Source organism: Hemicordylus capensis, chromosome 3 (genome assembly GCF_027244095.1).
Source record: "Hemicordylus capensis ecotype Gifberg chromosome 3, rHemCap1.1.pri, whole genome shotgun sequence".
Lineage (NCBI taxonomy): Eukaryota > Metazoa > Chordata > Lepidosauria > Squamata > Cordylidae > Hemicordylus > Hemicordylus capensis.
In genome coordinates, this window is record NC_069659.1 from 246,424,259 (window position 1) to 246,440,505 (window position 16,247).

Sequence of the window (16,247 nt, forward strand, 5' to 3'; positions counted from 1 at the left end):
TACATCTGAATCCAAATAACTTCAAATAAACAACTCATTTGAATGCAGACACAATCTTCTATACACAATTAAAAAAAAAAAGCATGGCATCAGCCAAGCTTTATGTGGATATCTATTTCTTAGACGACTACTCTACTAATAATTCCTATTTAAGTAGCAATCCATAAGACTAAATATTTAGCTTCCTTTAGTGCAGGCTTGTAATGCAATGTAATTAATTAATATAAGGGATAATCTCTAAATCTGGGTTGTCAAACTGCTGGTCCGTGAGCAGGACAAGGCCTGCGGAGCTCAACTGATTGGCCCATGTGAAGCTGGGACAAGGTCCCATTTCCCCTCACTCCATGCCAAAGAGGCGGCATACCTTCTTCTTTGCTGGCCAACCAGCATACTTCCTTCTTTCCTCTGCTGGCAGCAGCGGTACTTCTCTCTCTCTCTCTCTCTCTCTCATTAGAGAGATTTGGAGGGGAAATTGTTTATCTACCCCACCCACAGTAGAAGTGCACAAATAAGGACAGCACTGCTGATTAATATTGTCTGGAGTCATGGAGTTAAGGTTCTAAGTAAAGTAGTTTATTTTGGAAATACATCAAAGAGATAGGAAAGGCTACATGCCTAACTGCTTGCTACATCAGGAAGGGGAAGGAGAAGTCTGTCTCTCAGCTAAGAGAATGAAACCTGAGATTATCTGTCTAACAAAGAGAAAGTAAAGAAGAGAAATTCCCTTCTTTGAACAGAGGGAATTCCCTTGTTCACTATCTCTACCCTTAGTGGTCAATAGGGTTGCTGGTGCTAAGAGTCAATGCCATCAGGAGCTACATCTCCAACATCTCTCTTCCCCCACCCCGTGCACTGCAGCAGAAGCCATGAGTTGCTTCCTTCCTCCGCTGCTACCACTCTCCTCCCCTCCTCTTCCCTCCTGGCGGGCTTTTCAGTGCACGAAACACTAGCCAAGAAGAGGAAGAGGGGAGATAAAGAGGGAGGAGGAGGAAGACAAGAGCAACAAAATCAGAATTTTGCATTTTCTCTGGGCAAGGGAGGAGGAAGAAAAAAGGAAGGGAGAGAGACAACGAGGGAGGGAGGGAGGGAGGAGGAAGAAGAAAAAGGGTGAGTGGAGGGTAAGGAAGGGGGAAAGATGAGTTCTGCTTTTCTTGGGGCATGATGTTGCTTTGGAATTATTGATCTGATCACCGAGTGTTTAAAAGCCACCCAGAGACTTTCACTGAGTGTTAAAAAGCCACCAAGAGACTTGTGTTTTGGGCAGTATAAAAATAAGTTAAATAAAATAAAATAAAATAAAATACATTTTAAAAATCTGCTGAGAACAATAATAGTTAAAATATAATGGTTATGTTCAGAATTTCTTCTAAAAATACAAAATAATAATAATTTAAATTTCCCCTGAGCGTATTCTGGTGTTAAAAAGTAGTGCATTCAGCTAATTTTAGTGGCAGGATTGTATATGCAAAGTTTGGTATCTGTAGATCATCGGGGAGCATGATATTCAGAACTGCTTCAGGAAGTGACCAAATAATTATTTAAATTTCCCCTGAGCATATTCTGGTGTTAAAAAGTAGTGCATTCAGCTAATTTCAGTGGCAGGATTGTATATGCAAAGTTTGGTATCTGCAGGTTATCAGGGATTATGATATTCAGAACTGCTTCAGGAAGCGACCAAATAATTATTTAGATTTCCCCTGAGCATATTCTGGTGTTAAAAAGTAGTGCATTCAGTTAATTTCAGTGGCAGGATTGTATATGCAAAGTTTGGTATCTGCAGGTCATCAGGGATTATGATATTCAGAACTGCTTCAGGAAGCGACCAAATAATTATTTACATTTCCCTCGAGCATATTCTGGTGTAAAAGTAGTGCATTCAGCTAATTTAAGCAACAGAACAAGGGAGGGAGGAAGATAGGAAGAGAGTGAGAGGAGAAGGAGGAAGACAGCGGGGGGGGGGTGAGGTGACGAAAGGTGGTGCTAGGCTATGTGCAGTCCTATGAAGGTGCAACAGAATCAAATTCAGCCCACCATCCAATTGAGTTTGACACCCCTACTCTAAGTAAAAGAAAATGCAACCCTGTCACTGACACAGGCTTCCAGGTCATGCTATGGAAGGTCATGCTATTCATCCTGGACAAAATATGAGAATGGATTTAGTCTTCTTTAACAAACAAAGAGAAATAAACTAAATACAGAAAATTGTCTTTCATTTGCAGTTCATATAGGATCACAAGAACCTGGCTTATACTCAGACTACTGGTCCATAGAGCTCAGTATTGCCTACTCTGACTGGCATCAGCTATCCAAAGTTCCAGGAAAGAGTCCTTTCCAGCCCTACCTGGAGATGCCAGGAATCGAACCTGGAACCTTCTGCGTGTAAAGCAGATGCTCAACCACTGAAGTACAGCATCATCCCAAATGGCATACATTATTGGTTTCCAGGTGGTCTCCCATCCAGGTGTTGGTCAGGCCACAACCTGCTTAGCTTCAGCAACGTTGCTGCCTCACATGCCTTCAGATCAGATATATGAAAATACCAAACTAATTTTAAAAGACAGGCAGAAACAGGAAGCTGGCATGGATTAATGTTTGCTTATTTGATCATGATTTTTCTTATTTAATCTCTCTTTTCACTAGGTAACTACTTTGAGTGGACAGGGTCAAACATGTTTCACCTTGACTGGGCTTTTGGTCAGACATCCATAGAAGCACGCCACAAATCTGAGAGTTATAAAGACTACCTCCAAGTCGGTTGAAAGACTACAATGAAGAAGAATTAGCAAGCAAGTATCAAAGTGGCCTACTACCATTCTGTTCCAGATTTAGTTTGATTACTGTTGGGACAGGTTGCACCACGGCTTTCAGCCTGTGATGGGGATGAACAGTTTCCAGTTCTCATTTTCTTCTTATAGGATATTCTTTTCTCTCTCTCTTTTTTTTAAAAAGGGAAATCTGTCATTTTACTTAGTTTTCTTATGAGAGCTTAAGAGAGAAAAGTAGTTCCTTTTCATCAGTTGCTTCTATTAATGATCTCTTTTATGTGCCGCGGATCAAATTTACTACTCCTTACTACATGAAATTCATTGTCATTTGCACATTGAAGAGAGGGTGGTTCATCCCTTCCTGCCCTTTCTTGGATTCACTGAGTCACAACCATGTGAGTAATTCCTCTGTAGCTCTGCTCATTTTGGCACTCTTCTACACAGTTTTTGGCACTGTGAGAGAGCTAAGAACAAGTCAAATGAGTACAGTCTTTCACTTCTGATGTGGATGTTAGCATTACGGCTGAGCAGCAATTATGCAGAGCAGCAAAATGTAGAAATACAGAGCCACTCAGTTTAATCTTTAAAAATAAAAAGATACCACAGAGCTATGTAAATCAAATCTTGAATCTAACAGATTACAACTTGGCTTGCATTTGAAGAGCTATGCTCAGGCAATACGTGCAGCAAAGAAGCGATTCTTTTCTGCCCATATTGCATCCGCAAGGTCATGTCCAGCAGGGTTGTGTACATGCCCCTCCCCCTTGAATCAGAATTTGGGACCATCAATTACCTGCTGTGATGTTTTTAATGGGTTCTTTGTGTATAAAATCTCTTGTATTTGGGCCAACAGCCTCAGACCTATTATAATATTATTATTAATTCATAATATTATATTATTATTAATTCAATTTATTATTTAGTCAATGACTGCAGTGTCTGATACAGAGGTGTCCAACAACTCCTCTTATGTCATTAGACTGGATCAGTTTCAGTTTGTGACTCCTGAGGATGTAGACAAGCTGCTTGGGACGGTGCGGGCTACCATCTGTTCTCTTGAACCCTGTCCAACATGGCTTATGCTATCTGACAGGGGGATTGTTATAGAAGGCCTACTAGAGATTATAAATGCTTCTCTGAGGGAGGGCAGAATGCCTACTTGCCTTAAGGAAGCAATCATTAGACCTCTTCTGAAGAAGCCTGCCTTGGATCCCTCAGAGTTAAGCAACTACAGGCCTGTCTACTACAACCTTCCATGGCTGGGCAAAATAACTGAGAGGGTGGTGACCTCACAGCTCCAGGTGGTCGTGGAAGAAACCCATTATCTAGAACCACTGGCTTTTGGGTGGGCTATGGGATGAAGACTGCCTTGGTTGGCCTGATGGATGATTTCCAATTAGGAATTGACAGAGTTGGACCTTTTGGATCTCTCAGCGGCTTTCCATACTTTTGGATTCTTTCAGCCATAGTATCTTTCTGGAGCATCTGAGGGGGTGGGGTGGGAGGCACTGCTTTACCGTGGTTCTGCTCCTACCTCGCAGGCAGATTCCAGTTAGTGTCTCTTGGAGACATTCTTCAAAATCTGAACGTTTATACGGGGTCCCCCAGGGCTCCATATTGTCTCCTACATGAAACCACTGGGAGAGATCATCAGAAGATATGGTGCATGGTGTTATCAGTATGATGATGACACTCAAATCTATTTCCCCCTGTCAACATCATAAAGAGAAGGCGTAACCTCCCTACAGGTGAAACTCAGAAAATTAGAATATCGTGCAAAAGTCCATTAATTTCAGTAATGCAAATTAAAAGGTGAAACTGATATATGAGACAGACGCATTACATGCAAAGCGAGATAAGTCAAGCCTTAATTTGTTATAATTGTGATGATCATGGCGTACAGCTCATGAAAACCCCAAATCCACAATCCCAGAAAATTAGAATATTACATGGAACCAAGAAGACAAGGATTGTAGAATAGAACAATATCGGACCTCTGAAAAGTATAAGCATGCATATGTATTCAGTACTTGGTTTGGGCCCCTTTTGCAGTAATTACTGCCTCAATGCGGCGTGGCATGGATGCTATCAGCCTGTGGCACTGATGAGGTGTTATGGAAGACCAGGATGCTTCATTAGCGACCTTCAGCTCTTCTGCATTGTTTGGTCTCATGTCTCTCATCCTTCTCTTGGCAATGCCCCATAGATTCTCTATGGGGTCAGGTCAGGCGAGTTTGCTGGCCAATCAAGCACAGTACACTGTATACTTTTCAGAGGTCCGATATTGTTCTCTTCTACAATCCTTGTCTTCTTGGTTCCATGTAATATTCTAATTTTCTGGGATTGTGGATTTGGGGTTTTCATGAGCTGTATGCCATGATCATCACAATTATAACAAATTAAGGCTTGACTTATCTCGCTTTGCATGTAATGCGTCTGTCTCATATATCAGTTTCACCTTTTAATTTGCATTACTGAAATTAATGGACTTTTGCACGATATTCTAATTTTCCGAGTTTCACCTGTAAATGCCTGGCTGGAGGCAGTGATGTGCTGGATGAGGGTTAATAAACAGACTGAATCCAGATAAGACGGAGGTATTTATTGTGCGAAATCGGGAGACAATTTTGATCTGCGAGTTCTGGATGGGCTCACACTTCCCCAGAAGGAACAGATATGTAGTCCAGGAGTATTTCTGGATCCCAACCTCTTCATGGTATCCCAGGTTGAGGTGGTGACTAAAGTTGCTTTCTATCAGTTTCAGCTGTTACACCAGCTGCATCAATTTCTTGAGATAAACGACCTCAGAACAGTGGTACATATGCTGGTTACCTCCAGAATCGACTACTGCAACACACTATGTGGGGCTTCCTTTGTACATGTTGGTAAAGAGGTATGCAAGTGTTTGAGGTGCATATTTTTTATTTTATTTTATTAGATTTTTAAAAATATCTGGTTCTTCCTCCAAGGAGCCCAGAGAAGTGTACTACATACTTAGGTTTCTCCTCACAACAACTCTGTGAAGTAGGTTAGGCTGAGAGAGAAGTGACTGGCCCAGAGTCACCCAGCAAGTATCATGGCTGAATGGAGATTTGAATTTGGGCCTCATAAGGATTTGTTATTCTGGAGCAATACTGATCTAATCTTATAATGTTATCATATTTTATTGCTAATTGCTAATTTTATTCTGTTTTTGGGAAGGGGGTGAGAATTTGTTGCAATTGCTCCCAGATGAAAGGCTATTCAACCCATTCTTCACTGTACAAGATTATAAACTTTAAATCCCCAGCATAAAGTTGTTAGACAAAAAGGGAAAGGTCACATATATCCTCACCCACAGGTGACAAGCTGTCCCTGTGTGTATGATTATTTTTCTGCAAGAGCTCATTCAAGTTTAGGAAACTGTTAATTTCACCCACATAGTTAACATGAGGACATCATTGAAGGTACACTACATGCTGTTACTGGCATATGAAGGACTCTTGCAATCGGAGTTTTGTGTAATTCATCAGTGACTCCTATAATTGTAATTGCTAATTCATCAGTGACTCTCCTGCTAACTGAGCAAAGAGGCACCTATTAAAAGTGGTGATTCTCCTTATTTAGCAGGGAGAGAGCAATTGGCCCTATCCATCCTCAGCACAGTATCCCTTCAGTGGCTGTTGCTGACATCTATCTTGTTTCTTTTTTGGACTGTGAGCCCTTTGGGGACAGGGAGCCATTTTATTTATATCTCTGTAAACTGCTTTAGGAACTTTTGTTGAAAAGCAGTATATATTCATCATATAATAATATCAAAATACTTTTTTTTCCCCTAGGGCCTGTTGCTTAGTTTCCACCCATAGTACAAGTGAGAACTTGCCTTTGGCTTTTTTGCTACTTCCTCCACTCTCCTCATTGTGGGTTCACCTGGAGATGTACAAGCAAACATGAAATTTCCCCAACCCAGCAGTATGCCCTTTCTAGTAGGTTTTGTGTTGCCACAGGATGTGGTGATGGCCACCAGCTTGGGGCTAGATACGTTAATGGAGGATAGTCTCTTAATGGCCACTAATTTTGATAGCTATATCCTCCAGGTTCAGAGACAGGATGCCTCCAGACACCAGTTGCAGGTGAGCAATGGTAGGAAAGGGAGCATGCCTTCATCACCTGCTTGTGAGCTTCTCAAAGTCATCCTGCTTGGCCACTGTGGGAAAGATGAAGCTGGGTGATACAGGCCTTCATCTAATAAGACTCTTATGTTCTTATCCTTCATGATCAGAGAGATCCCAAGCTCACATCTCATTACTTCAGCTGGCATTCATTACCATCTGAATGGTAATGATCTCATTACTTCTGTCTAAGAGGCATGGGGAAGCACAGACATTTGATGCCAACTCCTGATCCCACTGGACTTAAAATCCTGGAGGCCAACAATAGCTCTCTGCAATGTGCTTTCAGTTTTTAAAACTAATACAAAAGATATTCAAGTAATATCAAACACACATAGAACTATTTACAGAAAGGATTATTTCAACCCTCTTAACTACATTCATACTGCTCTGCTCAGAGGCGTAACTATAGGGGGGGCAGGGGGGCATGTGCCCCGGGTGCCATCTTTTCTGGTCACGTGGGGGGCGCCGCCATGACCAATTTTTTTTAAAAAAATTTAAATTTTTGTTAATACAAATGTTTCCTGCTCAGTGCAGCAGCGCTGCAGCAGTCAAGGGAGCGCGTTGGTGCCCCCTCCCCCACGAGCGGTCCCTTCCGTGCCGCCTGCGCCCCCCCATTGCTTTGCTGGCACCTGGCGGCCAGTCAGTGGCCTGGCGCGGCAGCGGGCGCTTGTGAGGAAAAACCTACGTATAATGTAGTATGTTGGGGGGGCGGGGGGGGGCGCCATTTCAGTGCTTGCCCCGGGCGCCGTTTTCCCTAGTTACGCCTCTGGCTCTGCTACTTACTTTTCTAGATTATTCCCATTTTTTTCCTAATGGAGTCCAACCACATGGATCTTAGCAGATCAGAACCAACAGCATACTCTGCTGAGTAGCAAATTAGTTTGCATGAGGGCCACTTTGTATAGGGAATGAAAGGTACTGGGCAAGCCCCTACCCCCATTTCACAAAGTAGACTCCAGTCATCAGAGCTGCCATACACCTCTCTTTTCTCCATATTAACACCTGAAGGACCAACTGTTAATGAATTTGTCTCTGGGACCTCCAGAGTAAATTATGCTGACTAATATAGTCAGCATAAAACAAAAAACAGAACAAACATCTTCAAAGCTATCACATTGTTCAGTTAGTTTTACCACAATTGCATGGCAAGGCTGAAGAAAACCTTTATCATTTAGAGAACATAATGTGCAGTATTTGCAAGAGCCTAAGAACCCACACTGAAAGGACATAATGACCACGATCCAGAGAACTGTATAACTAATTTTATGTGCCTTGCAGAGATTTTGATTCTCTCTCTCTCTCTCTCTCTCTCTCTCTCACACACACACACACACACACACACAAGCCTCCTTTGCCACATAGTAAGCTGCTTTTGAGATTTGGAGGAGTAATGTGAGGGACAAGTTGTTCAAAGAAGAAAGGTCAAATATCACTGAGCACATTCAAATCCTTTAGTGGGCCTAGTGCTCTTTGCATTGGGTCTAGGTTCTACAGCAGCATTCTTCAACTCTCTGTCAACAAACACAGCCTCGCTTTCATGTCAACTACTCTGTGCTCCCAGAAATCCTTTTTAAGTAGCCAAGTTGATATGAAAAGATTTTTCAGATCATTTTGATCTGTTAAACTTCTGGATTCAAAAACACTTGCCAAAAACATCACATTCCAAAATGTCTCCAGGCTGTTTATCATAGTGTCATTGGTCACACATGCTACAAGAGGTTTTGTTGTTTCATACTGTGAAAAATACTAGGAAGAAAGCAATAGTTCTCATTTAAAAATCCATAATATAGGCAAAAAGGATGCTTGCACACCATGTAACTATATTAAACACATCCAGCCTAGTAAGCATGGAGCTAGCTTCCAGACTCTTGGCTAGCTTTCAAACTCTGCTCTTTCACAGTGAAAAGGAAGCATGAACCCATCCTTCACCTGTTCATGAAAACTGAGAACTGCTACAGGGAAACTGCTCCTCTCTTAAAAAAAAAAAAAACCTTTTAAAAACCCACTCTATATATGTAACTCAATGCAATCAGCAGTAAGGAGATAGCCTCAGGAGTATTTGTTTTCTGTGCTGACCTCCTATGTACTTCCAAAGACATAAATCAGTAGGCAGATGCAAAAACATATCACCAGTTAGCATATCAAAGCATTAGCTGTGGACAGGATTCCCATGCTTTTCTGCCCAAGGCTCCAAAAGGAAGTATTAAACACACAGGTTATGTACCAATAGCGTTATAACAGGCTGACATCCAGACTAAGTTACTCATGAATCATCTCATTGAAATGAACAGGCAAGTTCGCCATGACTAACTTGTCCCATTAATTTCAATGGAATAACTCATGAGTAATTTAGTTTGGATGTCAGCCACCATCAGAAAACGGTCACTGGACAAGGCCCATCTGGAAGTACTTTGTTTAAATTCAACAGCCATAATTTATTTGATGAGTGGCCTGTGCAATTCAAACCCAGAGAAGATTAAGAAAACAGCAGCTGATCCCCACTGAAAGGCCAAGTCCCTGCTAAAAAGGGGGGCTCAAAGACCAATTGTCAAAAGTAAGTTCAAGCTCTACATACTTGCAGATAACCAGAGTGACACCCTGTCTGCAAATGTCTACAACTAACATGTTTCTGAAGGATGCCCAAAAAGATACTGTAGCTCTAGCATAAGATACGATGGTGCCTACAGCAGTCTGCTCCAGTTTACTGCACATTTCACTGTGTAGTAAACTGAAGATGCAATGAGAAAAAGTTACTTTCTTCTTGTTTAAATCAGGAACATCTGGAGCTGGCACATGAAATAAGCAAAACAACTTTTGTAGGGGCTGGGGAGAGTGAAAGTATGAAATATCTGCAAACAAGGAGTCACTGGCACAACCAGTGTGATGTTTTTCTCCTTTTCCCGTAACACAAATACCTGGAGGCATCCAATGGAACTGGAGAGACAGATAAAGTACACAGCGGATAACTTATAGAATCCTTGTCTACAAGAGGTGGTAGTGGTCTCTAGCCTAGCTGGCTTTCAAAGGGAGTTAGATTTATAGAGAACAAGTCCATCAAAGACTGCTAGTCATGATGATTATATGTTGCCTCCCGGTTCAAGAGCAGTGCTCCCTCTAAGGCATGCGCACGCTCACAAGTTTTTTTTTATGTCTACTCAGTTAATTTTATATCCCGCTCAGGTTGAATCAGGAATGCCCCATTCTGAATGCATGTGCACACACACTGCCTTGATACTGCTGCCCAGAACAAAATTCATTCCGTACACAAATGAAAAAAATTAGAGAGAACACTGGTTCAGAGGCAGTATTCGCAGAATAGTTCCCAGGGAGCAAATGCAGGAGAGGACCATGGACCTACATGTTCCAGTTCTGAGCTTTCCAGAGACATCTGGTTGGCTACTATGGGAAACAGGATCCTGGACTAGATAGACATTTGGACTGATCCAACAGGGCTCTTATGTACTTACAACCAAAAGTTAAAAGAAAAGCTGTCATGTGGAAAGAAAGACAAAGATTTCCATTCGCATCACTGGCAAAACAAAACACAAAAATAAAATAAAAAATAAAAGCAAAAATAAAAACTTTAGCAACAAAAGAAGAATTCTGAAAGATAACTATACATACACAGAAACATTTCAAACAAAAAGCTTTGAGGGTTTTCTTTTAGAAAGAGGCACAGAGAGAAAGATATCCTCAGGTTTTCTTCAGTTATCCTAGCACTAGTGTTATTAAACACCAGAGAACTAAACCCTTGGTTATCGCTTCACTGTTCTTACTCCTGGTTACAGTAGGCAAGAATTTCCCTTAGTGGCTGGAGCTAGGAGAGCCTCCATAGAGGAATGAAATCTGTGGTAGCACATGGTCCCTAGGAGAACCCTTCTCCCTTGGTACGGGCCCCTCACAAACCTTGGGATGGAAAAGGTTCCTCCACAGCTTTCCTGGTGACAATGCAGGAAGGATATTTTATATCTCCCAGCAGCGACCCTCACTAAGCTCCAGATAAGATAGTGGAAAGAAAAGGAAAGAACATGAGCAGCACCTATTGCCCTCATCATGGCAATCTAGCCAGTCATTGTCAGGGAATAGGAAGACCTAACCATTACAGCACTAAAGTAGACCACTGTTTTTGGTGTATTTGGTCACAGAGGATGAAGGGACAAGAGACTCAAACAGTTACATTCCGTGATAACTGAAAGAGAAGGCCTAGTGGAGGGTGATAAAGCTCCACATTCAGAGTTTCATCTCTGTGAGGCATGAATGTGTCTTCAGGAAGATAGCAGGAAAAGTTGTAATCTAGCTGAGATGAAAGGATATTGATAATGAAGGTTGGGACACACACACACCTTACCTTTTGAGGAAAATTAGCATAGCAATATATTGGATTTAGAGACAGTAGACCAAAGTTCAAATCCCTGGGTTGAAATTACAAGGAAGCAAATTTAGACTTGATGTTAGGAAGAATTTCCTGTTTGACTGTGGAACAGTCTGCCATGTATAGGGGCAGGCTCACTTTCTCTACAGACTTTCAAACAGTTTGGAAAGGCATCTGTCAGGGAGCTGCTCACAATCCATTTTGGATTTCACTACCCAGAAGAGTTTGGTATCATCTGCAAATTTGGCCACATCGCTGCTTACCCCTGCTTCTAGATCATATATTAATAAATTAAAAAGCACCGGTTGCAGTACAGATCCCTGGGGGACCCCACTTCTTACTTCCCTCCATTGTGAAAACTCTCCATTTATACCTACCCTCTGTTTCCTGTCTTTCAACCAGTTAGCAATCCACACATGTACTTGTCCCTTTATCCCATGACAGCTAAGTTTCCTCAGGAGTCTTTGATGAGGAACTTTGTCAAAAGCTTTTTGGCAGTCCAGGTAGACTATATCAACTGGATCACCTTGATCCACACACTCGTTGACACTCTCAAGGAAGTCCAAAAGGTTGGTGAGGCAAGATTTACCTTTGCAGAAGCCATGCTGGCTCACTCCCAGCAGGGCCTGTTCTTCTAGGTGCTTTACAATTTTATCCTTGAGGATGCTTTCCATCAATTTGCCTGGAACGGACGTTAGGCTAACTGGCCTGTAATTTCCCGTATTGCCCCTGGATCCCTTTTTGATAATCAGCGTTACATCTCGTAGAGTACTGTGTAAAACTGGGTGCTGGACTAGATAGGCCTTATGTCTGATCCAGAAAGGCTGTTCTTATGTTCTTAAGGTGCCCTCCAAATATAAAATTCTATTGTTCTGCATAAGAAGGTGATAGAAACACTAGCTGACATACAAGGAGAATTATTCAAAATAGTCCCATTGAAATTAAAAGACATGTTAGGCATTTCCTAAATTGTCTGTTTAATCTCAATGGGAACACTTGGAGTAATTTTCCCTAGTATGTCAGCCACTATATTCAAGTTTATAAGAGGTAGTCTATGATCTTTCTTCACAAGGAAATGTCTCAGATGTCTCCACTTTAAACAGTTCCCTTGTGCAGAAAATCCAGGAACACATTTTGGACACATATCAGGTAATCAAACATATTTGCTACATAAAATACACTATTTTCAACTCTGGATTCTCTTCTACTAGGTTCAGAAAGTCATAAGGCTTCTATAACAATTCTAAAACAAACTTACCCCATGCCATATAGACTGCAGAAGATAAGAACTTAATGCTTGGCTTATTGAAATTTGCAGTATTAGTTGTTCTGATGTCATCCTATAGTGCCTTAACTCATTGTGGGATCTCCTCTGGTTGACACAATTCCAAGCAACAGCTCCTATGTGTCCAGATGGTAAAGTCCTAACAATTGCTCTTGTCCCAGTATAGACCGACTTCTTAACCTCTTTATCATTTTTGCAAAATCTTCTGATTAATAATGTGGAGCGCTCCTTCTTACTACGACAAAAATCCTCTTCCATCTCTTCTCCATAGCTGTCATTGCAACTTTCAAAATGGCTCAAAGAGGGTTTTGAAGGCATTCTTCCAGTAAAGTTACCACTGGAGAAACTGTGGCCTGAGCATGCAGCATTAAACTTCTGGGTTGCTCTTTCCAAAGACAAATAGTTATCCCTTGAAGTGTCACAGGTATCACACAGCTGTTGTCCAGTTTCATTCCCACAGGTAGTTGGTAGTTCCATTAATTTACAAGTGCAGGCTGTGGAATCGTTGGTGCAATCATTAAAAGCCTTTGTTGGCTGCAAACAGTCATTCAAGATGAAGCGGTTGTGCAATGTACAAGAGGTTTTTGAGATGTTGTTTCTCTCTTTAACATAATTCAAATCAGCACCCTCTATTTTGTTTATAGTTATTGAGGACTGGCTTCTTAGTGGCTTCAACGCTACTTGAGAGCCATCCATCTTTAACTGAATTCCAGCATACATGGCTCTTTCCAGTGAAGAAGGAATTCCAGTTTCTGAACATTTGTCTTTCTTTTCAAAAGAATCACATGATCTATATAAGTGGTTATGTATAGCATTGCTCTTGTAGCTTTTCTGTATAATGTCATAATTTAAGTTAAGAAACTCCACAGAAGCAGGAATATATGTGCCTCTCTCCCAGAGTTTTTTGCTATCAGTCATTTCTTCTTCAAGTGTCAAAATGAAAATACCGAACAATGCTCCCTATGAGTGTTTTTCCAAGTTTTTCTTTGTGTAAGAAAGAAAGAGAGTTGCACGCATCTGTTTTTGTGGTCTTTTCACAAGAGGCATCCAGGGTGCTTTATCTCCATTTCCTCTCTGAGTAACAGACAACTCTGCCAAAGACCAAGTGCAGATAATAATGTCTCTTTAGAGATCATCCTGACACACAGCCTTCAGACAATGTCCTGCTTTTCTTCAAATATTATTAGTTACATCATGGTATGAACGAGAATTAAAAACAAAACCAAAACACTGCAGACATACAGTATGAAACGTAGCTGTATTATACAGTCTCTAAAACTTTCTCTACAATGGACTGGTAAAGAATACAAACACCTGTAAAGTGTTTGTTGAAAGGACAGCATTCAGAAATGGTTTTTCCCTCACAGATAACTTTCTTTCATAGGTTATACTTATACGTTGCCTCATCTTTTGCTGTATGTCTCAGAAGGTTATGTCTGAAGAGGTAACATCCTTCTAAGGCTGTACACATCCACTTAATTGGTTGCCTGCAAGACAAAAGATGAAACCATATTTAACATAACATTGCATAGAAGCTGCATATTCATAATAAGATAGCATAAAGTCTCTTTTAAACAGTAAAGAAAGCAACTTTTAAATTTGTGTTTAGCCCATTGTTGCTTTGATTGCTTCAACTGTCTACTACTTTGTTGTTATTGGGTTACATCCAATATTCCATGATCACAAGGAAGCTCAGGGAAGCTGATGGTCCCTGTCCTGATGGTTGGTCTGCTGGAAATCAGGCAAAGGCACTTTATATAAAAAGCAGAGTATATATAATATAAACACTCACATATAAGTGTGAAATGTGCAATTTAAGAACGTGTTCTCCAGTACTCGTCTGGAGCCAGAGTTGCTAATTCAACCCTGTGTTAATTAATCTGAAATAAGTCCTGCATTTATTATGCTGCAGTTCACTAAAACAGAATCCTTATTTCATCCATAAATATTACAATTCTGACTGCACCATCTTGAGCATACATAGTCAGAAGTAAGTTCCACTGTGTTCAGTGGGGTGTACTCCAAGATTAATGTGTATAGGATTGCACTCTAAGAAATGTAAATGCTATTATATTCAATAGATATTTCCTGAAATGCTGGAAGATGTTTTGTTAAAAAAAAAAAATCTGTATTAACATTTTAAGTACTGCTATAAAAGCACAAAATAAGGCTTATAATAATAAAAAAATACAAAGAATATCAGATGTGCACAATAATCCTGTTTTCGAAGGAACGAATATGCAAAGGTTTAAAAGTACCTTTCACATAAGAATATCTACTCTGTGTACAACTGCTCCAACAAAAAAATGTTTTGTACAGTTTTGTGTACGAAACTGTGTACAGTCGTACAAAGTACAACTGTGTACAACTGTGTTCAGGGTGAACACAGGCTCAATCCAGTTCACCCTGGAGGCCAAGCGAAGAGAGATCACCATTAGGGGTGTGCATGGAACCTGTTCGGAGGCCCTTTATAGGCCTCCAAACCGGTTCGAAGGCAGCAGGGGTATCCCTTTAGGAGCAGGGGGAGGGTGCACTTACCCCTCCTGCCACGTCATTTTTTTTAGCAGCCCATCCAGGCGGCAGCGTACCTCCCTGCCATCCCGTTGCCCTCCTCTTCCAGATATGACTGGAAGTTGCTGACACGCCTGCGTATGCCAGCACGGATGCATGTGATGTGTTTATGCCGGCGCGCGCAAGCGCTTCAGCAACTCCTGGTCATATTCAGAAGAGGAGGGCAACGGGGCGGCAGGGAGGTACGCTGCCGCCCCGATGGGCTGCTAAAAAACCTGACGCTGGCGGGGGGAAAGCAACAGGATGAGTAAGTGCATCTTCCCCCCACTCTTAAAGGGAGACCTCTTGCCGCCTTCAAATTGCCCCGCGGTGGTTCCGTGCACATCCCTAATAACCATAAGACACAAAAGGGTCTATTTACCCTCTTTTCCCTACAATAGGTGTATAGACACCAAACTAGGCTGTTCGAGGAGAGGGCTATATGTAGCCTTCTGCATCTAGCCCACCCATTCTGCCCAAGCAAGAAATGCAAGCTGGTGAATGACCTCCCAACGGCCTAGTACACAGATCCCTCCACATGTGAGTAGTGTACTCACAATTGACTAGATCAAGCCTCATGACTTAAAACAATAATCTTTGATATAACAACAACTTTATTTATTGGCCACCCCACAGCAATTGTTCTCTGGGCAGTTCACATAAAGATTTGAAACACAACACCCTGTAAATACATGGGAAATAAATGTGATGCAATGAGAAGGTAAAGGCAAAGGTTACTTTCATTACCTCTAGTAATCTAGTAAATGAATAACAAAAATGCTCATTTTGATACATCAGAAATGTAATGTGTTCCACCCATCAGCACAAAAGAAGAAAACTGAGAGGAAACAGATTCAGCCCTGATAAACTGAACTGGACAAGAGGTCAGACAACAGAGACAATTAAAAAGTGAAGCACTGTGGCAAATTCCCAGTATTTACAGTCTGATGAAAATATTTTCAGTCATATTTGTTGAACATATTTGTTGAAGTGTGAATAACAATTAGCAATAACACAAACTTAAAATATCCCCAAACATCAGCATTTGAAGCAACTGTGTCATATAACATGCCCAGGGTATTTGCTGAAAGTGGGCAGGACTACAACTGTCAACACAACCC

General features: G+C 41.3%; 1 protein-coding gene across 9 annotated transcripts in view; it reads right to left on the bottom strand.

Moving 5' to 3' along the window:
* Window positions 1-16,247, bottom strand: part of PLCE1 (phospholipase C epsilon 1) — a 256,592-nt gene that overhangs the window by 213,085 nt on the left and 27,260 nt on the right. For all 9 annotated transcript variants that reach the window (XM_053305927.1, XM_053305934.1, XM_053305933.1 and 6 more), the window contains exon 2: window positions 12,550-14,063. In XM_053305927.1, the coding sequence (XP_053161902.1) occupies window positions 12,550-13,494 (945 nt within the window). In that variant the 5' untranslated portion in view covers window positions 13,495-14,063. The remainder of the gene's footprint in view (window positions 1-12,549; window positions 14,064-16,247) is intronic.